Raw genomic sequence first — 22,737 nt, 5'->3', positions numbered from 1 at the left:
CAGGCGCGTCTCTCTTTGCCATTCCTTTCTTTTCCCCCCTCTCCGTTTGATGTGGTGCGTTGCGCAGCGATGCGGTGGCGCTCGTGTGCGGTCAACGCACTCGCATGCACAACCAACACTCACCCACCGCTCTTCCTCTCTCCATTCCACCCCACCCCCATTTCTTTCTTTTCCTTGTAAATGCGCCACGTTGCGTGAGTAGCACAGGCAAAGGAGGCGTCGCGTGTTGGTTCATCTCGTCGGAACGTTGCTTGACCAACGAATGCTCCCATTTGTCCTCCCTGCTACCGTTCTAGAGCCTAAAGAAAAAAAAACCTTTTTCTCGTTTTTAGCGGTTCTTTCGTTTCTCCTTTTTTTTATGGGTCTCAGCAGCACCACTTCCCAATAAAAGTCTCATCACCGTGCAGTGCAGATATTTCCTTTTTTTTCCTTTTCAACGAAATATCTAACGTGTTTAGTTGGATGGTAGCTCGTATATATGTGTGTATCTTCCGTTTATCTGGAGATGCGCATCGACGAGCAAATGCACGTATTCGGGCACACAGAAACACAAACTCACACGTCCGGCCATCACTGTTGCGCGTGTTGTGTGAAGGAGCGAGAAGCGCTTCTAACGTCGTTCACATTTCCCAATTTTGTTTCACGGTGGGTTACTCTGCGCGCAGCATCAAGATGTCCCCGCACGTATCATCTGAAGAGTGCCTTCCGTATCCCTCTCTTCGTCTTTCTCTCGATTCATTGCTCCTAGCTTTCTAAGGTTTTCTCTTTATTTTTTGCTTAAAAAAAAATGTGTTTTAAGTTTGGGTTGTTATGCTTCGTGTTGAATGTGGCGCACCCATTAATTAGGCATGTGCGTCCCACCGTTGCTCTACTCCGTCATCTTTTTTTTTTTATTTTTGACCGAGAAGCACATACGCCTTCTAAGCATTAACACCTAAACATATTTAACAGGAAATCTCTTCTCTTCTTTCTCTTTGTTTCCCCCTCGGTTATTTTTCCTTTGTCGCAGTGGTTTTCTTCACTCCTCTTTCTTTTTCTGTTGTTGGTTGGACTGTTACTGTTTTCGTCGTACAAGTCGGTGAGGTCACGCCGCCTGGAACGTGCTACGCCGGGCACTCTCTCCTTCTCTCTGTTAGCTGTGTCGGACGCGTCGTGCATCCTTTCGTTTCCTCCACGAGCGCACACGGTCGGGCGACGTCAGAGCCGTCCACCCACCCAGCCGTTACGTGCACTCACTGCCCGATAACTCTTTTTTTTCTTTTCTGATTTCATGCTTAAACGAGAAGCACATAGGAAGCAGCAGATTGAGTTCCTGCGAGTTGAGGCAGCAACTCATTTTCCACTCTCCTCGAGGTCTGCGAAGTTTCGCGATGGAGCAAGTAGCCGGGCTTTTCCATTTAATTTTTTTTCTCGCACGTCTAAGTTGTCCTATAAAAATATATCTTCTTTTCTTCGATTTTACAGTTTCTAAAATGGTTCTTTTTCTTCGGCACAGTGACGAACAAATAGAGATCAAGAAGCACGTGAGATTTTTTTCCCAAAAAGACGCACATGACTCTTCTTCTTTCATCTGTTCGCTCGCTCATGCTGTATGAAGTTTTTTTTTTCATCTTTTCTGAAGTACTTAACGTCCTTTGGAATTCGAGTTGTTAGTTCTCTCTACGCCTTGGTGTTGTACCTGTGAAAATGTACACGTGATTCGTTGTTGCCGCTGCTCAGCTATGAATCTCGAGCGGATCCTTCTTTTTTTTGTTGTTCTGCCTGGATATGCCAGACATCAGACGCTGCTGGGTCATGGTGAACTAGCGTGTCACGTTGTACTCGTACTTCACAATTCGCTCCTGCGGACGATTTTTTCTCTTAAATGGGTCTCTTCTCTCTAAAACGGAAAAAAAAACAGTATATATTAATGGCGCGGTGTGTGCCACCACCGACTTGGGAAGGTCGATAATCATCGTAAGTCTTGCTGTTTTTTGTGTGTCGCAGATGCAAGCTGTCATCGCTGATGCATTCACGCTTCGTGGGAGCTCAAGTCCTCTGCTTCCCAAAATATAGATATATTTTATATCTCTAACTTTTTTCTCTTCTCTGCCCTCTCTCTTTTACTATTATTATTCCGTGCTTTCTCCGTCCCTTCTATCCTTTGAACCTCCCATCACTCGTTCGGCTGCAGTGCCGGTATCGTCGAATGTTGCGTCGCGCATCTCCGCGTTTAGCACGCATTCAGCCATTTTTTGCTCGTCGCCCTTTCCTTGGCACCGCCACCACCACCTCCCCTTCCTTCGCCTCGTATTCCAGCCAAGCTCGCTCCTTTCGTTTTCAGATGCCGTCCTCGGCAACGAACTGCGCGCAGCCAAACGAGGAGAATGGCACAAAGGACAAGCCAGAGTCGGAGTGGCGGGCTACGCTGAGCCCCGCGGAGTATCACATATTGCGGGAGAAAGGCACTGACCCGGTGGGCGGGAAGTACGATGACCTCTATGACGAAGGTGAGTACGTGTGCGCGGCGTGTAAGACGCCCTTGTACACCTCCGCGATGAAGTTCGCGTGCGGGTGTGGGTGGCCCGGCTTCTGGGACTCCATCCAGAAGGCGGTGCGGGAGCAGCCGGACAAGGACGGTCGACGCGTGGAGATTGTGTGCAACGCGTGCAACAGTCACCTGGGCCACATCTTTCGTCACGAGGGCTTTTCGAACCCCCCGCCAAACGAGCGCCACTGCGTCAACAGCACCTCCATCCTTTTCATCCCAGCACAGGGCAAGAACTAGTGCGGAAGAGAAGTAGGCGTGTCTCCTGTAGAGAGGCATCCACTTCTTCTCTGTGTGTTCAACTGTGTGAGCTGAGGTGATCGCCTTCATACGCCGTTTTATTTTTTCACACACATCCTCACCTTATACATCACTAACGAATGGAGAGAGTTGTGTAGCAAAGCTGTGAGCGCTTGGCCACGTAAAGCGGGTGTGCACTTGTCTCTATTTCTCTACGCTATTATTACTATTATTATCTTCGCGTTGCTCATCGTATTGTGCAGCGTCTCCCTCCGGTGAGTTACACCGAGAACTACGAAGATGAAACTCATATCTCTTCATGACGTGGATTTTTTTTTTACGTCATGACCTGCGTTTTCTCCTCCTTTGTTGAGTCTACTGCAGCTGGCGTCGGTGCAATTATGTGATGCCATCGCTGCGGATGCGCGACAGGCCTCCGGCTGTTCATGCCAGAGTCTTCTTTACAGTCTTGCGGCACCGGTCAACTCCATTGATGTGCTGCAACACTGTTGAATGAATGAATTTCCCTCACTTAGATGGCCATTGGGCTGCCTCTTGACCCTTCCCTGCATCTCCTTCGGACACTTCATATCGGCAGTAATTCATCTATTTCCGTCTGGGTCTTTGGCTACCTTGCCCTGACTGGAAATAAAAGTACTGAAGAAGACACTTGCTTCCAGTGCAGAAGCCGACAAGAGGGAGAACTGACGTGCTTTCTTTGTGTAGTCAACAACGAAACATCTATTCAGCTCCCCATTCGTCTGCATGTAAAACTACGTATTCACCGCCGTCGCCTTTCTCGTTTACTTTTACGGCGTAAAAGCACACACGATTTTAACGCGTTGATTGCCTTGTTCATAGTTTATTGGGTCTCCACCCCATCCCCCGCGTTATCATAGAATTGAACCCTTCATCGGAGTTTTTCTTCTTCTTTTGAGTATCCAAGGACCTATTTGGATTCGTGCTCATTGATTACTGAAAAGAAAGACCAAAAGCTAGCCATGTCAAGCGACCTCAATCAGCAGTTAGAGGCGATGTACGACGGCAAGCTCCTGACGGAGGAGCAGGTGGTGCAGCTGTGCAGTCGCTGCAAAGACCTAATGCTGGAGGAGGGCAACATCGAAACCGTCTACTCTCCTGTCACGCTTTGCGGCGACATTCACGGGCAGTTCTACGATTTACTGGAACTGTTCAGCAAGGGAGGGCGGATGCCCGACACGTCCTACGTCTTCATGGGCGACTACGTCGACCGCGGCTACCACAGCGTGGAGACGCTACTGCTGCTGCTGTTGCTCAAAGCCCGCTACCCCGACCGCATCACCCTGCTTCGCGGCAACCACGAGTCTCGCCAGATTACGCAGGTGTACGGGTTTTACGACGAGTGCTACCGCAAGTACGGTGGCGCCAACGTGTGGCGGTTGTGCACGGAACTGTTTGACTACATGCCGCTGGGCGCCGTGGTGGAGGAGGACATCTTCTGCGTGCACGGCGGCCTCAGCCCGCAAATCAACACGTTAGACGAGGTGCGCGTGCTCGACCGCAAGCAGGAGGTGCCGCATGAAGGGCCGATGAGCGATCTGCTGTGGTCAGACCCGGAGGATATTGAGGGCTGGAGCGTCAGCCAGCGCGGCGCCGGTTTTGTCTTTGGTGCCGACGTGGCGAAGAACTTCAATCAACGCAACGGTCTTAGCCTCATCGCACGCGCGCATCAGCTCGTGCTGGAAGGGTACAAGTCTATGTTTGACAACAATTGCTGTACGGTGTGGTCGGCCCCCAACTACTGCTACCGCTGCGGCAACGTCGCGTCGCTTCTAGAGATCGGTGAGCACTCGCAGGTGGACCGCAATGTGGTGTACTTCACCGCGGCGACGGCGGATGTGCGAGGGCATCTGGCGAAACAGCCGCCCCCTGAGTACTTCCTGTGATGCTCGTGCGTCGTCGCCGCAAAGCACAAGGGCACACGAAGGGGGGAGGGGGTGATGGATTGCAAGGCCAGGCGCAAAGGAACGCCGACCACTGCGCGGAAGCTTCCGCTTTTTAACTCTCTCTCTCCCCTTCTGTTTCCACGAGAAGATGGATGGTGGTGTTGCTCTTCAACAGTACGAGATGCTGAACTCCACACGTATGAAAGTACACGGTAGCGTTCCTCCTTACCATTCCGTCCTTCAGCCTTACTTTCATGAGAGAAAGAAGTAGGCGTATGCGAATTATCAGAAAAATTTCGCGCGGTTGTTGTTGGTGTTGTTGTTTGTTCTCAAAAAAAAATTGAAAGCGTTATATATATATATATATATATATATATATGTTCGCCCAGATTAGCGGTGTTATCCTCTTGATTTGACGTCGTGGAGTTGTGGTTGGCTTAGATTTACATGGCAGCTGCCTGTTTTGATCGCAAGACCTCTCACGTTGTTTTCTCCTCTAGCACGTACTCGCTGGCCTTTTCTTCTCTCACTCCCTCCTTTGTGCTCTTGCAGTGTTGAGTTTAGAAGAAAAAGACAAGGCCCAAATGCACCGCACCGTGCCCTCTCTCCTTTTCAAACAAAAATTCCCGTCCTTGCTTTGCCTCTTTCCAATTTCTCTCTCAAAAAGAAACGAAATCTTTCTATCCATTTCCTCACATACGTAAGCTTTAGTTCTCTTCACAGTATAGTACACACGTGGCGCTGGCCACCATACCTAGTTCTCCACACACACACAAAATAAAAAAATAACACCGTAGCGTTTTTACTCCGAATAGCGAAGAGCACCTCTTCGTTGTGCCCCGCATAAGTTGACACAGTTCTTCTGTTTCGCTTCTCTAGAACTTATTGCCTTATCACCATCTTAACCGCCGTTTTCCCTTACGAAATCTTTTTTTGCTGCTTTTTCGACCCACAGCAGAGGACTCTCAAAAAACAGGTTGCGATGCAGAGATTCACTGCTCGTTACGCCCTCGGCACGGCGCTGCCGCCTGCCTCGCGCAAATGGACCTCCAAGTTCAGCTCCTACTGGGCTCAGCAGTGCCCGCGACGCTTCGCCACCTCTGCCCACCTGTCGGCGGCGGATGAGGCGGCCGCGAGGGCAGCAGCGACGATGAAGCCGTGGATCGCACCCGCCCACAATCGGTCGGTGGCCAACTGGCTGTACATCAGCGCCGCCTGCGTCGGCGGCGTGGTCTGGTTTGGCGGCATTACCCGCCTCACGGAGAGCGGACTCTCGCTCGTGGAGTGGAAACCCATCAGCGGCGTGCGGCCCCCGTTGACGGACGAGGAGTGGGAGCAGGAGTTCAAGCACTACCAAAAGTTTCCCGAGTTTCAGCAGAAGCCAGATATGACGATGCGCGAGTTTAAGTTCATCTTTTTCTGGGAGTGGGCACACCGTGTGCTGGCGCGCAGTCTCGGTCTCGTCTTTGGTGGCCCGCTGATCTATTACGCGGCGCGAGGACGCTTCAAAGGAAACGGCAAGTTCCTCGCCGGACTCCTCGGGATCTTGGGCCTTGGCGCGGCACAGGGCGCCATGGGCTGGTACATGGTGAAGAGCGGCCTCGACAACAAGATTATCGAAGAGCGGCGCAAGGCCACTGTCTCCGCCTACCGCCTTGCCGCTCACCTGGTGCTGGCCTTCACCATCTACTCCTTCATGCTGCGCATGGGCTACGGGCTGAAGCTGCCGGTGATGGCGCCCTTCCCGCGCCTCGCCAAGGTGCAACTGTGGTCGCGCCTGTCTTTCTCCGTGATGTTCCTGACCGCCACCTCCGGCGCCTTCGTGGCGGGCCTCGATGCGGGTTTGCTGTACAACGACGACTTCCCGTGGATGGCCGGTGGCGTCTTTCCGCCGTCGGACCACCTCTTCGCGCTGCAGCCGATGTGGCGCAACATCTTCGAGAACCCGTCCATGTCGCAGACCATCCACCGTGTCACGGCGGGTATCACCTTCGCGACCATCATCGGCCTCAACGTGGCCACGTCGCGCCGTCGCGGCTTTATTCCGCGTCCCGTCTTCCGCAACCTCATGTACGTGAACACGGCGCTGCTGCTGCAGGTCGGCCTCGGCATCTGGACGGTGATGTCGACGGTGGACATCCCAGTTGCCGCGTCGCACCAGATGGGTGCCTTGATTCTGCTCTCGACGTTGATTCGCATGTGCGCTGTTGTCGGCAGCCGCGGCGTCATCTTGGCGTAGAGTGACGGCACACACATTACATTGAAATCGAAGGAGGCATGAGAAGTGGACTCATCGCGATGAAACACAGAGAGGGAGAGGGAGAGAGAGATGCACGCTCTCACACAAAGTGGGCAGCCGCTGTTTCATCTTCCCTTTTCACTGTCCGGGTTTTCCACACATGGTCTCTATTTAGCGGCCTGTGTGGGGATGTTGCGGTGGTGGTGTTCTACACACTACTGTACGCGCGATGAGCGTCAAAAGCGAAAGACAACTTGCAAAACCCGTTGATTCAGGTGTCTCGATCAGTCGTTGACCTTCAAAACAAAACAAAACAAAAACGTTAGTCTCATGTGCAGCTTGCGACGTCATTGCTGCTGCAAGGCCGTACACCGCAGGCGCAATAAACTGGTAATATACACACATACACAAGCACATACATAACAAACGGACGACTGTTACTAAACCAAATGCGGTGTTCCGTTGCCGTGGTATCAGTGAGAGAGAGAGAGCGAGAGAACGCGGTCGCGAAACTTTTTCTCCGTTTCAACTCTTTTCTTTTTACCGATGCCATGTGGATGCGGTTCCTCCGTCCCTACGCGAGGGTTCCTGTTGTGGGCAAGGCTGAGAAAGCTGAGCTTCGAACGCACGGAGGGCTCCGCAATTGATTCGAATGTCGCTCTCATAGCTCAAAGCAAGCACTCCTCTCTTCACCGCCTTCTTTGTCGATGCTCTACAGCGCACAGCCACCTAGAGTTTCTTCTCCTTTTTACCTTGGCAGCAGCTTTATCATACACACCTGCAGGGGAGCTTCCGCAGAGCTCGCTTTGCTGAAAAGTGAACTCCCTTCCTACCGCTTTCCTCATACATGCATACGTCAATGGCGCCGTGCTTCAATGGCGTGGCCGAGAGACACCGCAGGCGCCTCTCTCTTGTCCTCATTGCCATTGCTGCTCTTCTCCTCCTCGCACGCGCCTCGAACGCTGCAACGCCCTCTGGACAGGAAACGTGTCCCGTCTCCACAAACGCCGCAGTCATGACGACGTGGTGCACGGCGCGCTTTGGTGGCCACGGCGGCTCCCTCACGGCGAGTGCATGGGACCACAACCGCACGTCGTTCTCGTGCATCTGCAATGCCAACGCGGACGCAGCGATACGGATCATACTGCGGTCAACGTTGCCGCCTCACGCACACACTGGCCGAGGGTTGGGGGACGCACAAGGAATGTTTGCCTTGGCGGACTCTGCGGCCGGGAGCAGCACCAGTCGCAGTGCGTCGAGGTCCATGCCGGCGCCAGCCAGCAGCAGCAGCGGCAGCTTTAGCAAGTCGTCGATACCCTCAACTTCGAGGTCCTCCGCTTCGAGTTCCTCGGCCTCCGTCCCCTCGGCTTTGAGTTCGTCCTCCTCAGACGCCAACGTGACGGGGACGTGCGCCTGGAGCGGGGTGTTCACGCCGTACCCGGAGGGGGTGCAGTGCACGGCGATCACCGGCGTGTGTCCCAGCTCGTGCGGCGTCATTCCGCCGAACCTGTGCAACAACGCGTACACCAAAAGCGAAACTTGCGGCGAGGTCGGCGTCCACGAGGTGTCCTACACGTGCCTGACGTGCAACGGCCGCAACTACACCATCCACTCCTCCAACGGTACCAAATGCACACGCTACTACGCCGAGGGGGACAAGTGTGACGCGAAAAGCACGTGCAACGGGCACGGCTGCTGCGTGGGCAAGGAAAACACGTGCGTCTGCTACAGCGACGGCGTGAACGGGTACTACACAGGCAGCACGTGCAACAGCTGCCAGAACGGCTACGAGTGGAACTCCGCAAACCAGTGTCTCCAGGCGACCAACAAGGTGCAATTCATCCTCGCCTCCATCGCGAAGACGTGGACGATGGTGGCGCCGAACATGGCGGTGCTCTTCCTTTTCGTCATATTTGGTGTAACGCGGAAACTGAACGCGTCGGACCGCCCCTTTGACCTGACGGGGCTGCGTCGCGCAAACCTATCCACCGTGCAGGTGGCGCGGCGGCGTCAGCAGAGCCTCTTCCACTCCAAGTACATCCCCATGCGACCGGCGAAGAGCCGCTCCTTTGCGAACCCCCACCAGCCGCAAACCCGCGGGCCACCCGCTTTCTGACTAGCGCTGCTTGTGTTGTTGTGTTGATGGTGGTGTCTCTGTTTCGTTGTACAGTCTTGCATCCCTTGCCCCTTCAGAAAATAAAAAGAAAGAAAGTTGGCAAAGCTGCCGTTGTCGCGCGTTTCGTTGCGCCGCCGCTGCCCGTTCGCGTTTCCCCCTCCGCCTTTTCCCATTTGCCGTTTCCACCCCCCCCCTCCTCTCCTCCCCCAGGCCGAGGCCGCGCGCGACGGTGCCCCCCGCGCCGCCCAAACAAGGCCCCCTCGGCGCGGAGGCGGAGGGGGCCCGCGCCGGCGCCGGCCTGGCCCAAGGAGGAGGAAAAACACAGGACGCAGGGAGGAGGGGGTGGGGAAAGGCGGCGAGGGAGATCCAGGAGCGCTACGAGGCGCAGCGTCGCGCGGGCACAGGAAGCCGCCACGCGGCTGGGCCGCAAGCGGGGCGGCGCCTGGCGCTGTCTGGGGGCGGTTGTTTTGCTCGTGGGCATTTCAATGCGCGTGTTCAGTGGTACAGGGTGCGGCAAGGAAAAACGACAACAACAGATGTAGAAATGCGCTGACCTGCAGGCCAACAAAGGAAACCCGCACTTGACACCGGTGAATGATGACGCAAAGCAAAAAAAGCCACAACAAAATCAAGAGTACAGCTTCACTTCTATTTCGTCGCCCGACTACACAGCTCCCCTCTCGTTGCGGTCGTGGTAGTCGTCGATATACGCCGGCTCGGCTTCGGGGCTGATCATCGCCTCGGCGTAATTGTGCGTCATGACCGCGTCGGCGATGTCCCACAGCTCCTCGCGACGCGGCGAATAGCACGTGCGGTACGCCGAGTCGCCCCACTGCCGCCCGTCGCTCGGCACCACCAAATCGGCCTGCGGGGAGTCGTACACCACCAGGCCGTTGGGCTTCTGTTGCAGTGAGTTGTGGCGCGAGGACTGGATGGAGCGCTGCGATGCCGCGCCCTCAGGCGCGGCGCTCGTTTTGTGTGGCGGGCGCAGCCTCGCACGCTGCGACTGCGGCGCCTGCTGCTGAGAAGAAAGGGGGGCGTGCTGAGGCGGGACGGCGCTGCTGGACTCCGATGGCACGCTGCTGTTGTCGCTGCTGCTGTAATGGACTGCCGCCGGAGCTGTGTCGCGTGCTGGCGGAGGATTGGCAGCTTCCCTTTTGTTTGGCCGCTGTTGCTGCTTTTGTGGCGGAGGTTGCTGATTGATCGCCCCCATGGCCTTGGCGAGCATAGCAGCAGAATGCGCACATGGCGTCGTGCTAGTGTGACGAGTCTTCGTGGTAGACGACGGAGGGGCCGCGGACTCTTGAGACTGATGCGGCTTTCTCTGCGAAGAAGCGGTGGATGCCTGTGACACAGACGAGGTCTTTTTTTGTGGAGGCTTTGGGACGTCCCGTGACGCAGGCGCAGAAGGGGCAGCAGTTGCTGGTGCTGCAGTGCGGCAAGGAACGGGCTGCGCGACCAGCGACCAGCGCGCAACGCCTGCTTGGAAAGGGCCGACGTCTGACTGAAACGCCGTCGCCGACGTCCAGTTTTGCGGCTCGGGCGAAGCGGACGTCATGGCGAACACGGCGTGCTGCACGATGCACGTGTCCTCCAGCACGACGGTCAGCCAGCAAGGGACGCTGGTGCCGGCGGCGTAGCTCGCGACGCACGCACGCAGAATGCTGCGCAGGTAGGAGCCGCACTCTTCGCCAGACGCGATGCTGACTCGCTCGGGTGCGACGGTGGAGGCCTGATAAACGTACACCGCCCGCACGTATGGCTCAGCCGCCGCGTCCACGCTGCTGACCTGCGCGGCAGACCGCACATGAGAGGCAGCCTGAGAGCAGACCTCCTCCGAGGCGGTCCTGCACAGCCGCGTCCGTTCCCGCGGCGGGATGCCGATGGGAAGCACGTGAGAGCTCATGGAAAGCAAAAAAAGGTGTGTATAAGAGTGTATATTGGGTTGTATAGTGAAGGGAGTTGACGGTGTGTGACCACTCCGGAAAGGAGGAATAAAAGAAACAGCAATGCAGTGCTTTCTTTTACAACACTTGTTGAAGAGAATAGTTCTGCTTTCGGCACAGTGTGCAGTGCGCGACTTCACCGTCTCTGTTATGCACGTCATCAGCGCCACAGAAAAAATCCAACAGCGGTAGAAGAGGAAAGAAGATTTCAGCGGCCTCCAGCATAAAGAAACGCCCTGCTCATGCAACGCCAAGAATTAATCGTATAAGAGAGGCGGAAAACCAACAAAAAGCGGCACATTGTATCGTGCTTTCCTGCTGCTGCGAGATTAAACAGCGTCGCCATGAAGCGTTGGAGAGCAGTTGAGAATGAAGATGACAAGAATCATTGGTATCACCTTTGCTTTACCGTTTCCTTTTTTCTTCTTCGTCTTTTTGAAGGGCGGGTGACAGCAGGGCCAAATTTTTTTTTTTTGAATCAAACAGAGAGAAGGCAACGGAAAAATGGTTTGAGGGGGTGGGGCTTGCTCGCTTACTTCCTCTGCCGCATCCGCTGGGCCAGCAGCATCATGGGAGATACGCCACGGAAGATGATTGCCGTGCGGTCGAAGCGCTTCAACGGCGTCTCGGCCCCGTCAAACACGATCGGGGTGCCCTCGACAACGAGGCTCTTCTGAATGCGCCGGATGTGCTCGTCATCGTCGCGCACCCAATCCACGCCGTGCTCCCAGTCGTAGCGAGCGCGCCCAATGATGAGATAGACGCAGCGCGGCGCCAGCAGGAGCTCCACCTGCTCACCTGGGTACTTGGGATGGGTCAGCGTCATCACACGGCCCGCGTTGAGACACACGCCGGCGACGATACCGGTGGAGTTGCGGTTTTCATCGACGTGGGCTCGAATGAAGCCACTCCCGGCGAGCCGCAGGAAGTGGACGCGGTCGTCGATGGGAATGCGAGGCAAATAGCTCTGGGCCAAGTCGCGCACGCGAGTCAGCGCACCCGTCACGAGAGGAAGGTTCACGTCCAGGTTTGCGTGGGGCATGCGCAGCCCCTCCTCGCTGCCCGTCGTGGTCGCCTGCATCATTTGATTATACGAGCGATAGAACTCTTTGTAATGGTGGATGAGGCCGTCCACGTGGCCATCGTTGTAGCTCAGCCGCTCAAACCACGGCTCGGCGAAGCCGAGCAGAGCCTGCTCCTCGTCCTTCGAAATCACCTCAGGCAGCACGTACGCCGTCACCCAGTTCTCCGGTGTTGCCTTCACATCCTTGCCAATGACCTCTGCTGCGGGCGGCTGGCAAAACGACGGGGCACGGCGCATGGAGACAAGCGACTTGGGAACGGCGGCAATGGCGGGGCTCAGCAGACGCCGAGACGCAGCGCGCAAAACACGGGACGAAAACATCGTTCGGTGGCCAGCGGGGGTTTTCACAGTCAAAAGAAAGAATTCAGAAAAGATGTTTTTTTTGGGGGAAAAAAAGGTCGATAGTTTTGATGCAGCAGCGAGCAGCGCGTCTTGGCCAGCGCCTCGTGCACAGCGGGAGACACACTTACTCAGAAACAATTTGACGCGCTGATAATTAATGATGGGCTTCCCAGTAGTACTGAGGGTGCGTGGTCCAGTAGACACCGGCAAAATGGCACCGGAACAGCGAAGGTTACAAGAAAAGAGAGAGAAAGAAGATGAATATGCAGAGAGGTGCAAAGACCGAAGGTGAGATGTGTGGAGTGGACAGTTGGGCGTCCACGCGTGTAACTGTTGAAGGGTGAACGAGTAGGTTGCTCGAGAAGTCGAGAAAAGAAAGAGCTGTATGCGGTACAAGAAGCGGATTTCAAAGATGATACGAAACCCTGGCTGTTGAGTACGCGGCTCTGGATCACAGATGATGAGTGCGTCGAGGAAGCTTTTGACAGCAGCAAGTGCGACAGAGCGACACAACAAAACTAAAGACTCAATAAGGGAGCGGACGATATTTAAAAAGGGAAAAGCATTCATGGCTGACGAACATCATCAAAAATACGTAGCGACTGCAAAGCCTTTAAAGCTCGCGCTACACAGCCCGCACTTTCTTTGCCATCCATGAATACGTGCCGAGTACACACACACACACACACACACACACCCAGCAGTCAGCCACTGAACACCTCTGGGTCAATCGTCACGTACAGCTTCCGCTGCCCCGGTGCTGTCGCGTACAGATCCAACAGCGTTTGAAGCGTCTGTTCCGGTGCTGGAATAAAAGCCTCGGTGCCGTTGCGAACAAAAACGTACGTCGCAGCGCCGTTACCACCGCCACCACTGCCTCCCGATGCTGCTCCCCCTACCGTGGCCCCCTCGCTGTGGAGTAGAGGGGACGCAGGAGCAACTTTGGCCTTCATGAGCTTCTTCCGAAGCCGAGCGTGGACTTCGCCGATGGTGGTGGTAGGGTCGAAGCTGCCATCCGCAACCTTGATGCCAAACCTAGACGTGTTGAAGTTGATGGTGATCTTCTCCGTCGACGTGTTCATTCTCGGACAGGCTCGTTAGCCCTTCACTGAAGCCAATCGGTGAGGACAGAGTTGGGAACAACAACAAAAACCGCGTTTGTTGCGCTTCTCAGTGAAGGTGAAGCGACAGCACACAACAAGAAAAATCGTTTGGGCAACACCGAACAACAATAGGATGATACTACTGAAACGGCAGAACCTCTCGGCAACGAGAGGAAAGGCGAGGGAAAGGCGAGGGAAAGGAGGGACCGAAAGAAGAAAGATCACCCGTTGGATAGTCTCAAGGAACGCTTCGTGACAAGTGCCGTTGTTTGCTGAAAAGGGAAGCACGTGGGGTTGACGGGGTGGTAGAGATACATGGCACGCGGAAAGAAAGCCTACCTAGGTATTTGCCAGGAAGGAAGGATGCGGCTTCACTTTCGGAAGTCGCGCATGGTGTCGTCGCCCATTCGTCGCAGTGACGCGTCACGCCGCTTCTTCAACGCTTCTCTTCTTCTTGTGTTGTATTTTGTGTTAGAAAAATCTGTGCAATGCAAGCGCCACGCTCGCCGCACACCACATTTAATTGCCACAGGTGAGGGTGGCCCGCCTCACCACGTCAGCGTCCTCTCGTTTATTGTCCGTTCTTGTCTTCGGAATGCTCCGGCGGCGTTTTGCCTGAGGTCTGCGCATCGGTGCTCGTCTCCACAGCCGAACCGCTCTCCTGCTGCTGGTGCGGTGTTGCGCCTTCCGTCGAAGTGGCATCGCTGCTGCCCGCCACCTCGTCAGGTGTGCCGTCGTGCGTGCGATCCTCCTCCCCCGTCTTCGCCGCGTTGTGCTCCGGAATGCTGTCGGAAGGCGAGGGGAGCGGATTGTCTGCCTCGTCCTCTTCCCCAAGTGGAGTGACGGAGGACGAAACAAACTCAGCACCGCCCGCGGGGACCGCCGTGTCGATGTCCTCGTCCGCCGTCAGCGGCAGCGGTGCCAAGTAGGGAGCCAGAATCTGCACCGACGCCCCGCGCGGGCTGTCGGAGAAGGGATTCGAACAGCCGACCAGCGCGGCGTAGTCGCCGCCCATCGCGTACATGACCTCGTCCCACAGGCACTCGCGGCGGCGCAGAATTTGATCGGGCGGGAACACCTGCGGAGGGGTGATATTGGCACCGTAGCGTCTCTCCCGTAGCTGCTTCGCCTCCTCCAACTGGGCGGCGGTCGGGAAGTGCTCCGTCATGTCGTCGCCAGAGCCGGTCAGCGAATAGGAACGAAAGAAGCTCGGCGACGCCTTCACAGCCATCCAATGCCCGTTGGCCACCTCCGCCTCGAGCTGCGCGGTCGTCCACCGCATATTTCCCCAGTAGATGCGCAACGAGGACCGTGGCTGGCCGAACGCGAGCTCGCTAAGATAGGGCAGGGCTTCGGCCTTGGAGAGGTACAAGGTCGGCTCGCGCGTGCCGTCATCCTGCACGCCGCCTAAGATGAGGGGGTGGCAGAAGAGATTGTGCTTCTTGATGGCGGCTGCGGTGGCGGTGGACGATGACGCGGTGGCGGTACTCGCTGTCGGTGCTTTCGCCTGCGCGCTGGAGGTGTCTTTCCACTTCAACCAGCTGATCATGGAGGGCCCGCTGCCGCTCGCTGACGTCGTCCCTGCGCCGGCGCTGCCGGTCTGTGACATGTAGGGCTCCAGCGTGTGCAGCACCGCAATTTGTGCCGTTGGCGGCATCGTAAAGCCGATTTGACTAAAGCCGCCGTCGTAGACGTCGTGGCCCCAGAACACCTCGGGAAACATCGAGTTGCCACGCGACAGCGGGTAGGTGAACTGCAGGTCCAGAACCACCGCGCTCGTGATGACCGGGGTGCGCTCCGTAATGAGCATCACACGACGATCCACGTGCGCGGACGACAGGGGGTGCGCTAGCAATAGCGTGCCTTCCTGGAGGTCGATGTTGTGGTGGGCCTCGCGCAGCACCACCCGCGTGGGAACACCCGGTGCTGCCTGAACGTACTTCGGCCGCGCCTCTGGCGAAGCGACGATGGCGTTGGCACGAAAAAAACCCTTCCGTCGCGCCGCCACTACTGGGCTCTGCAGCGAGGCCAGCAATCGGGACCTGTCCCGTTCCATCTCCGGCAGCTTTGTCTTCACATTATCGTAGTGTGCGCGGAGGCGGTTGAGCGTGTCAAACGCTAAGTTGATCTTCGGCACGCGATTGGGGTCACGAAAGACCTCGCGCAGCACTGCCGTGTAGCTCTTGTCTCCCGGCACGCACAAGGCCCTTGAGGTGTTTAGAATCGCCTGCAGGTCTTTATTACAAGGAAACAGCACTTTGAGGACAGGCTTTCGGTCAAGCCGCGACACTTCGCGGTACAGGCTGCGGTAAAGCGAGCAAACCACCGCAGGAGAAACCGTCGGGACGGTCGGGTTCGAGGTGGGCCGCTTTGCTATATCTTTGGACGACGTTGCCGCGGCGCGCACGAGAATGCTTCGTGCGAACATCGCTTACCCGCTGTACTTCAACGAACGATGAAGAGAAAGAAGCTTTCGTTGTGTGAATAATAATAATAATAGAAAAGTATCACCTGCCACTAAAAACAGCGACTGTAAGTGTATTAAGTTTTGTGAATCGCTGCAAGGAGGGAGCTATAGAGTGAAGAAAGCGAAGAATTGCGTCAGTCCTGCAGCAGCAGGGCCACGAAAACTGAACTTCGACAACGCTGTCCACGTCAAAAGACAATAACAAGAGCAATACAAGGTAAGGCAACAGTTAGAATACGCAAAAACAAACAGAGAGATCACTCAATATTAATAATAATAATTATAATCATTAAAACTCCGCAGCGTCACCGCGTCTGTTGTGGAAAAAAAGGGTAGTGGGCGTAAAAGTCAAACAAAAGATGACAAATAAAATCTCATCAAACCAGGGGGGGGGGAGGGAGAGAACTCGAATTCGTGTGTTGTGGTGACGGAAACCTTGTGGGCACCGATGCCAAGAAGTTGAAAAACACGTGTGGAGCGCCGTGTACTCAAGAAAGCAACAGATAAGGGTTTGCTTTGTTTCGAGTTTTTCTTCTCTTTTTCCAACAGTACGCGTCGAAAGAAAGGGAGGAGAGGGCGGAGAGGGGAAGTGGAGCAATCGATAGAGCAGAACAGAAGCGGCCACATGGAAAGCGCTTGACAGGCAACAAAAAAAAACCGACTGAGTTACACTGGGGAAAAGGTACCAGAAAAAAAATCCCACCAGCGACTTCCTGTTTGATTACCGTAGAGCTAGATACAGTGCCCAGCAGCAGAAGAAGAAACATAAAGCACAAGCGACATCGCTTAACATCTATTCCCACCAATGAGGGAGAACCTGTACTTCGTTGTTTACTGTTCCTGTAGATCAATTGAGAAAGTGATAAATGAGAAATAAGAGTTCAAAGGCGTACAACCACACTGAACGCACACACAAGCAAACAATACGAGAAACCAAACACCCTATCGTCTGAATCGCGCACCAAAGGCTTGTTGAATGCTATGTGAACGACGCCACTCGTAGAATACTAATAAGCCTTTTTAAAACTGCGGTGCAAGTCGGCGGCGGCACTGCACAGCGTGAACGACTAGAAACAACAGGCAGCGCACAGACGCCCCAAGGTCAGCACACAGCGAGTGTACCCCGAGGAAGGCGGTGCGCCGCACTGCGCCTCTGCCACCGCTCAGCACCACGCACAGGCACACACTCTCCACCTTACTCGGCGTCAGAGATGGACCACACGCGGATCAGGTTGTCCTTGTGGCCGGAGTACAGGGTGTTGCCGTCGGCGGACCAGGCAACGGAGATGCACTCGGACGGCTTCGCGCTGTCCACGGACAGCTCGGCAATCACGGCCTTGCTCTCCAGGTCATACACGGACAGCGCCTTCTCCGTGGCCACGCACATCCAGAAGCGGTTGGGCGAGAAGGCGATCTGGTTGATCGGCGACTCCACCGGGATGGCGAACAGCTGCTCACCGTTGCTCAGGTCCCACAGGAGCGCGGAGCCATCCTTGCTGCCGGAGGCGCACAGCGAGCCATCGGGGGACACGGTCACGGTGGACACGGAGCTGGTGTGGCCGCGCAGCGTGTGCTCGCACTTGCCCTCGTTCACGTTCCACACCTTGATAGTGGAGTCCCAGCTGCCCGACACCACGATCGGGTGGTCCAGGGAGGGAGAGAAGCAGATGCTGCTCACCCAGTCCTCGTGGCCGTCGCGCAGGAACTCGTGCATGCACTCGCCAGCGACGTTCCACACGCGGATGACGTTGTCGCGGCCGGCGGACACGATCAGGCGGTCGTCGGGCGAGAAGGCCACGGCGAGCACGTCCTTCGTGTGCTTCAGGAACTTGCGCTGGCTTTGGCCGGTGCGGAGGTCCCACATGCGGATGGCGCGGTCCCAGGAGGCCGTCAGCGCGTAGTCGGTGGCGTGGGCCAGGGACACGCAGGACACAAAGCCGGTGTGGCCCTCCATGCGGTGGTCCGGAAGGCCGTAGCTGTCCTCCACGCTGTGGCGGTCGGGGTTGGACTTCCAGGAGATGGCCGTACCGTCGCGAGACGTGGACACCACCTTGATGTAGGAGCCGGCCTGCTGCGGGCACGCCAGGGACGTGACCCACCCGCGGTGACCCTTCAGAGAGCCCTCGAAGTTCATGGTGAAGTGAGTGAGTGGGTGCGGAGGAAAAAGCTTATCTGTTGTTGTGGAGAGGAGAGGGCGAGCAAGAAATGAACGACAGCGGTACGCACGGCATCGATACAACCACGGATGAGAAGAGCGAGAGGGGGAGTTGAGCGAAACAAAGGAAGATACAACACAAACAGCGGCTACAAGATGCTCAGCTGCAGCACAAGGAAAGCAGCTGCTTGGATGCCGAAGTGGGAAGCTCACCGGTCGCTGTATCACCTAGCCCAGAGACGGCATACGCGCTGCACTCGACCACATCGACTGACCACGCTGGGCACGGCGAACAGAAAAAAATAAATGAGGCACGAGAGAAGGCGCCACCGTTTCGTGCTACAAGATCATAAAACCCACGTCACAAGAGAAGAGGAAAAACTCCTGATCACTTTTGAGGAGGTCCCGTCGTTGTACGTGCGTGGACATGATTCGTCCACTCGTGGAGCAGCGCAACCTGCGCGGCCGTCTTCTGCACCTCCATGGCAGAGTACCCACCTGACGCGTTCAGCTAGTACCTCAGCCTTTCCGTTATCTGTCGACGGAAAAAGACAAAGGAAGCTAAACGGAAGGATTACTATTTTGGGATTTGTTTGATAACAGAAAAGGGGTTGAAATGAAAAATCAAGACAAACGCTCGGACACGTGGAGCCGTAGTGAGAAGAGAGAAACTGCTTCTCCTACGTAAACACCGTAACCGAGAGAAAATCAACAAGCTTTTTTAAAACTGCGGTGCAAGTCGGCGGCGGCACTGCACAGCGTGAACGACTAGAAACAACAGGCAGCGCACAGACGCCCCAAGGTCAGCACACAGCGAGTGTACCCCGAGGAAGGCGGTGCGCCGCACTGCGCCTCTGCCACCGCTCAGCACCACGCACAGGCACACACTCTCCACCTTACTCGGCGTCAGAGATGGACCACACGCGGATCAGGTTGTCCTTGTGGCCGGAGTACAGGGTGTTGCCGTCGGCGGACCAGGCAACGGAGATGCACTCGGACGGCTTCGCGCTGTCCACGGACAGCTCGGCAATCACGGCCTTGCTCTCCAGGTCATACACGGACAGCGCCTTCTCCGTGGCCACGCACATCCAGAAGCGGTTGGGCGAGAAGGCGATCTGGTTGATCGGCGACTCCACCGGGATGGCGAACAGCTGCTCACCGTTGCTCAGGTCCCACAGGAGCGCGGAGCCATCCTTGCTGCCGGAGGCGCACAGCGAGCCATCGGGGGACACGGTCACGGTGGACACGGAGCTGGTGTGGCCGCGCAGCGTGTGCTCGCACTTGCCCTCGTTCACGTTCCACACCTTGATAGTGGAGTCCCAGCTGCCCGACACCACGATCGGGTGGTCCAGGGAGGGAGAGAAGCAGATGCTGCTCACCCAGTCCTCGTGGCCGTCGCGCAGGAACTCGTGCATGCACTCGCCAGCGACGTTCCACACGCGGATGACGTTGTCGCGGCCGGCGGACACGATCAGGCGGTCGTCGGGCGAGAAGGCCACGGCGAGCACGTCCTTCGTGTGCTTCAGGAACTTGCGCTGGCTTTGGCCGGTGCGGAGGTCCCACATGCGGATGGCGCGGTCCCAGGAGGCCGTCAGCGCGTAGTCGGTGGCGTGGGCCAGGGACACGCAGGACACAAAGCCGGTGTGGCCCTCCATGCGGTGGTCCGGAAGGCCGTAGCTGTCCTCCACGCTGTGGCGGTCGGGGTTGGACTTCCAGGAGATGGCCGTACCGTCGCGAGACGTGGACACCACCTTGATGTAGGAGCCGGCCTGCTGCGGGCACGCCAGGGACGTGACCCACCCGCGGTGACCCTTCAGAGAGCCCTCGAAGTTCATGGTGAAGTGAGTGAGTGGGTGCGGAGGAAAAAGCTTATCTGTTGTTGTGGAGAGGAGAGGGCGAGCAAGCCGAAAAAAGAAGACAAGCAACGAAGAAATGAAACAGAAGGTGCATGGAGAGGATCGCCTTTCTCATCGCCTTTCAGGGTTGTGTGCTGCTTTCCGTGGTGCACTGACATAATCGTGAACGAAAGAAAAAAAAATCGAGTCAATGGGTCAATAGATGTCTTCGTACGGTACGCACTTCCCACGAATAATAGCCCAGAAAAGAACGCACTTCCCCCCTCTATGCCGCTGTTGGGAAGACCGATTCGCTGCATTAAAACAAAAAATGTGTTTGAACTCAACGACAGACTCGTCATTCAGCGGCTGGCCACACACAGAAAGGAGTGCTTTCAAAAAAAAAAGTATCGATCGTTCGTTTTGCAAACCGCAGTATGGAGGATCGGAATAAAACTACGAACAGAAGGAAAACAACACGCGTTGGTTCGCTCTTCTATGCGTTTCTGGGCCAGTTGCAGAATCTAATCTATGCGTCTTCCACAGCACTCAGCGTCGCCATCACATTGTTCCTCCTACACAACGCGCCTCAAAACTCGGTGTTGTAGGCCGCATCAGAGGTGTCGTGGTAGAAGCGGTTGAAGTTCAGCCGCAGCAACAGAAAGTTGAGGAAATCAAAGTGAACGTGCTGCTCCTCCAACGTGGTGAGCAGCGACGACATCTCGCGGTGGAAATCGTCCGTCAGGCCTTGGTACTGCCGCTTCACGGTGGACAAATCACCTGAACCGCGCTGCAGCAGCGACGTCAGCAGCGCCTGCGAGCCGCAGTACTCGCGCACGATGGTCACGATGTTCTCCACGTTCATGCGAATCGTTGCGCAGTCCGAGTGGAGAAGGGAGCGCTGTGTCAGGTAGGCGAGGTAGGCGTTGTGAGCGGTGCGGATGTCGTCCATTGAGGCGCACCGCTCAATCGCCTTGAGAAGCAAGTCCTGCGCCACGGTGCACACCTCGGCGACGAGGTACGACCACAAGTTGTTCACAAAGTGATTCAGTTGCAGGCCCAACAGATGCGCATCCGCCGCCACCTCGCGCCATGCCGACACCTCCTGCGAGCTGCGCTGCACGCTGCTGATGAGGCGGTCCAGCATTACGTTTTGCCGCCACGCCTTCTTCAACGCCACCTCCGCCACCTTCACGCGAAACATCAGGCGGAACAGGCGTCGATACACCTTCATGGCGGTCTGGTCGAAGAGGTTGTTGAGAGGGGAGGGAAGGGGCATCGTCATGACGAAGCTGTCCCAGCCCAGCTTGCCATCGTCCTTAACCATTTCACACTGCAGCAGCGCAAGGCGGTCGGTGTCGAGGTGCTTCGCGTAGGGCGTGATCTCTGCCAAGGCGCTCTGCACCTGATCGCGCACCACCGACACGTGCACCGCGCTGCTCATCTTCGACAAGATGGGCTCGAGTTTCGTGATCAGCAGCTCGTAGAAGTCGCCGTAGCCGACCAGCAAGAACGCGTTGACGAGACGAAGCACCTTCACGAGCTCGAACTCTTCGCGGATCAGCCGGAGCACCGCCGTGTTCGTAAACGCCAGCGCTCGATGCACAACGATCGGTAGCGTGTCAAAGGTGGCGCGTTCCGCCTCCGCGAGAAGCACGGGATCCATCCGCCACTGCTTCGCGCGACAGCAGCGGCAGATAAAGCGGATGTTCTTGGTGACCAGGAGGATGTCGTGCGCCACACTCTCGGGCACCGTGCTCGGCAGCATCTCCGTGTTGAGCGAGTACTTCGACACCCAAAAGTCTTCCGCCGTGTCCTCGACGGCGTCGTTCGGCACGATGTAGAACTCGCGCAGGGGATCGCACACCTCACCTTTCGTGATGCTCTCCACCGTCATCAGCAGCAGCGGACTCACCGTTTCAATGTAGATGTCGTACAGGAGAGAAGAGAGTCGATGGGAGCCCTGCTGGACCAGCTGCTGCATCTTGGAGGCGAGCTCGCCACCCTTGACATGCTGCGTCTCGCGCAAGACGCACTCCATCACCCACAGCTTCGGCTGCACGCGCTTGTAGGCGACCATAAGATCGCCCATGTGCAGTGGTGGGTCGCGACGTTCGCGGATCATGGAGACGAGGTAGTGGTACTGCGTCAGCTGCCGGCGCAGGGCACTTCGCAAGCTCTGCTGCAGAAAGGAATCACCGGTGGAACTGGGCTGGCGCAGTGCCACGTCAATGTGACGCGCCAGCGTGCCGCACTCTTGAAACACCTCCGCCGCCTGCTGCTGCACCGCTGTTCCCACGCCCGGAGTCATGCAGTACGCGTTCTCACTCGCATCGTACGTGAAGTACTGCGTCTGCGTCACCCCCATCCACATAAAGAGGACATCCGCGTAAAAGAGGGCCTCCTCGATGGGCCGGCCAGAGGCGCCGACGTTGGCGGCAGATGGGGAGGGGCGAGTGGGAGTGCTTCGTCGCTCAACGAACGGGCTGCTGCTGCTCGCCACACCACCACCACTTGGTTGTTCGATGCTGCCAGAGGGGTCGCGACGGCCTGCACCGAGGCTCGGCAGCGATCCCCTGCGAGAAATGTCACTCCGTGGCGCTTCTGCAGACGCATCACCGCTGCCGCTGACGCGCTGTCGCTGTGTGCCGTGCGTGCCAAACAGCTTCCCCGGCAAGTCGTGACGTTCAGTCGTGAATGAGCGGGCGAGTGCCGGCGTGCTGCTGTTCGTCGCTACACCGGTGGAGCTCAGACGTGG

At 56.5% G+C, this 22,737-nt stretch overlaps 11 protein-coding genes across 18 annotated transcripts in view; 4 read left to right on the top strand and 7 right to left on the bottom strand.

The window, feature by feature from the left end:
* Positions 1-2,172: 2,172 nt before the first annotated feature.
* ABB37_01513 (hypothetical protein) lies at positions 2,173-2,767 on the top strand (the record flags this gene model as incomplete). The annotated part of the gene is made up of 1 exon (XM_015798046.1): positions 2,173-2,767. Exon 1 carries the CDS (start codon positions 2,189-2,191, stop codon positions 2,765-2,767), a length of 579 nt encoding a protein of 192 aa, XP_015663566.1. The 5' UTR covers positions 2,173-2,188.
* A 597-nt stretch (positions 2,768-3,364) lies between these two features.
* Positions 3,365-4,692, top strand: ABB37_01512 (putative protein phosphatase 4 catalytic subunit; the record flags this gene model as incomplete). The annotated part of the gene is made up of 1 exon (XM_015798045.1): positions 3,365-4,692. Exon 1 carries the CDS (start codon positions 3,769-3,771, stop codon positions 4,690-4,692), a length of 924 nt encoding a protein of 307 aa, XP_015663565.1. The 5' UTR covers positions 3,365-3,768.
* A 551-nt stretch (positions 4,693-5,243) lies between these two features.
* ABB37_01511 (putative mitochondrial Cytochrome oxidase assembly protein-like protein) lies at positions 5,244-6,931 on the top strand (the record flags this gene model as incomplete). 2 transcript variants are annotated; one of them, XM_015798044.1, is made up of 1 exon in its annotated part: positions 5,244-6,931. In XM_015798044.1, exon 1 carries the CDS (start codon positions 5,675-5,677, stop codon positions 6,929-6,931), a length of 1,257 nt encoding a protein of 418 aa, XP_015663564.1. In that variant the 5' UTR covers positions 5,244-5,674. The 2 variants fall into 2 exon arrangements, with proteins under 2 accessions (XP_015663564.1, XP_015663563.1); XM_015798043.1 differs by having other exon boundaries at positions 5,359-6,931.
* A 717-nt stretch (positions 6,932-7,648) lies between these two features.
* ABB37_01510 (hypothetical protein) lies at positions 7,649-9,047 on the top strand (the record flags this gene model as incomplete). The annotated part of the gene is made up of 1 exon (XM_015798042.1): positions 7,649-9,047. The coding sequence occupies exon 1, from the start codon at positions 7,779-7,781 to the stop codon at positions 9,045-9,047; it is 1,269 nt and encodes a 422-aa protein (XP_015663562.1). The 5' UTR covers positions 7,649-7,778.
* A 664-nt stretch (positions 9,048-9,711) lies between these two features.
* ABB37_01509 (hypothetical protein) lies at positions 9,712-11,140 on the bottom strand (the record flags this gene model as incomplete). Its single annotated transcript, XM_015798041.1, has 1 exon — positions 9,712-11,140. Exon 1 carries the CDS (start codon positions 10,951-10,953, stop codon positions 9,712-9,714), a length of 1,242 nt encoding a protein of 413 aa, XP_015663561.1. The 5' UTR covers positions 10,954-11,140.
* A 385-nt stretch (positions 11,141-11,525) lies between these two features.
* On the bottom strand, positions 11,526-12,599 carry ABB37_01508 (putative mitochondrial hypothetical protein; the record flags this gene model as incomplete). The annotated part of the gene is made up of 1 exon (XM_015798040.1): positions 11,526-12,599. The coding sequence occupies exon 1, from the start codon at positions 12,396-12,398 to the stop codon at positions 11,526-11,528; it is 873 nt and encodes a 290-aa protein (XP_015663560.1). The 5' UTR covers positions 12,399-12,599.
* A 524-nt stretch (positions 12,600-13,123) lies between these two features.
* ABB37_01507 (hypothetical protein) lies at positions 13,124-13,683 on the bottom strand (the record flags this gene model as incomplete). 4 transcript variants are annotated; one of them, XM_015798036.1, is made up of 1 exon in its annotated part: positions 13,124-13,683. In XM_015798036.1, exon 1 carries the CDS (start codon positions 13,499-13,501, stop codon positions 13,124-13,126), a length of 378 nt encoding a protein of 125 aa, XP_015663556.1. In that variant the 5' UTR covers positions 13,502-13,683. The 4 variants fall into 4 exon arrangements, with proteins under 4 accessions (XP_015663556.1, XP_015663557.1, XP_015663558.1 ...); XM_015798037.1 differs by having other exon boundaries at positions 13,124-13,681; XM_015798038.1 differs by having other exon boundaries at positions 13,124-13,666.
* Positions 13,684-14,093: 410 nt separating this feature from the next.
* On the bottom strand, positions 14,094-16,527 carry ABB37_01506 (putative mitochondrial hypothetical protein; the record flags this gene model as incomplete). 2 transcript variants are annotated; one of them, XM_015798034.1, is made up of 1 exon in its annotated part: positions 14,094-16,527. In XM_015798034.1, exon 1 carries the CDS (start codon positions 15,948-15,950, stop codon positions 14,094-14,096), a length of 1,857 nt encoding a protein of 618 aa, XP_015663554.1. In that variant the 5' UTR covers positions 15,951-16,527. The 2 variants fall into 2 exon arrangements, with proteins under 2 accessions (XP_015663554.1, XP_015663555.1); XM_015798035.1 differs by having other exon boundaries at positions 14,094-16,522.
* A 315-nt stretch (positions 16,528-16,842) lies between these two features.
* Positions 16,843-18,163, bottom strand: ABB37_01505 (receptor for activated C kinase 1). Of its 2 annotated transcripts, none has more exons than XM_015798032.1 (1): positions 16,843-18,163. In XM_015798032.1, exon 1 carries the CDS (start codon positions 18,121-18,123, stop codon positions 17,185-17,187), a length of 939 nt encoding a protein of 312 aa, XP_015663552.1. In that variant the 5' UTR covers positions 18,124-18,163; the 3' UTR covers positions 16,843-17,184. The 2 variants fall into 2 exon arrangements, with proteins under 2 accessions (XP_015663552.1, XP_015663553.1); XM_015798033.1 differs by having other exon boundaries at positions 16,843-18,158.
* Positions 18,164-19,040: 877 nt separating this feature from the next.
* Positions 19,041-20,019, bottom strand: ABB37_01504 (receptor for activated C kinase 1; the record flags this gene model as incomplete). 2 transcript variants are annotated; one of them, XM_015798030.1, is made up of 1 exon in its annotated part: positions 19,041-20,019. In XM_015798030.1, the coding sequence occupies exon 1, from the start codon at positions 19,977-19,979 to the stop codon at positions 19,041-19,043; it is 939 nt and encodes a 312-aa protein (XP_015663550.1). In that variant the 5' UTR covers positions 19,980-20,019. The 2 variants fall into 2 exon arrangements, with proteins under 2 accessions (XP_015663550.1, XP_015663551.1); XM_015798031.1 differs by having other exon boundaries at positions 19,041-20,014.
* A 549-nt stretch (positions 20,020-20,568) lies between these two features.
* ABB37_01503 (putative Gamma-tubulin complex subunit) overlaps positions 20,569-22,737 on the bottom strand; it is a gene marked incomplete at its 3' end in the record, with an annotated part of 2,809 nt that continues 640 nt past the window's right edge. The window contains exon 1 of the mRNA XM_015798029.1: positions 20,569-22,737. This exon is cut by the window's right edge and continues 640 nt beyond it. Coding sequence (XP_015663549.1) covers positions 20,569-22,737 — 2,169 coding nt within the window.

This window comes from Leptomonas pyrrhocoris (genome assembly GCF_001293395.1).
Source record: "Leptomonas pyrrhocoris isolate H10 chromosome Unknown, whole genome shotgun sequence".
In the NCBI taxonomy this organism is placed as follows: Eukaryota; Euglenozoa; class Kinetoplastea; order Trypanosomatida; family Trypanosomatidae; genus Leptomonas; species Leptomonas pyrrhocoris.
Note: the sequence above shows the minus strand (reverse complement) of the source record. Positions and strands in the feature narration are given on the sequence as shown.

Bases quoted from the DNA above. Each gene is read 5' to 3' on its own strand.
- ABB37_01505 (XM_015798032.1), bottom strand. From the start codon at position 18,123: ATGAACTTCGAGGGCTCTCTGAAGGGTCACCGCGGGTGGGTCACGTCC.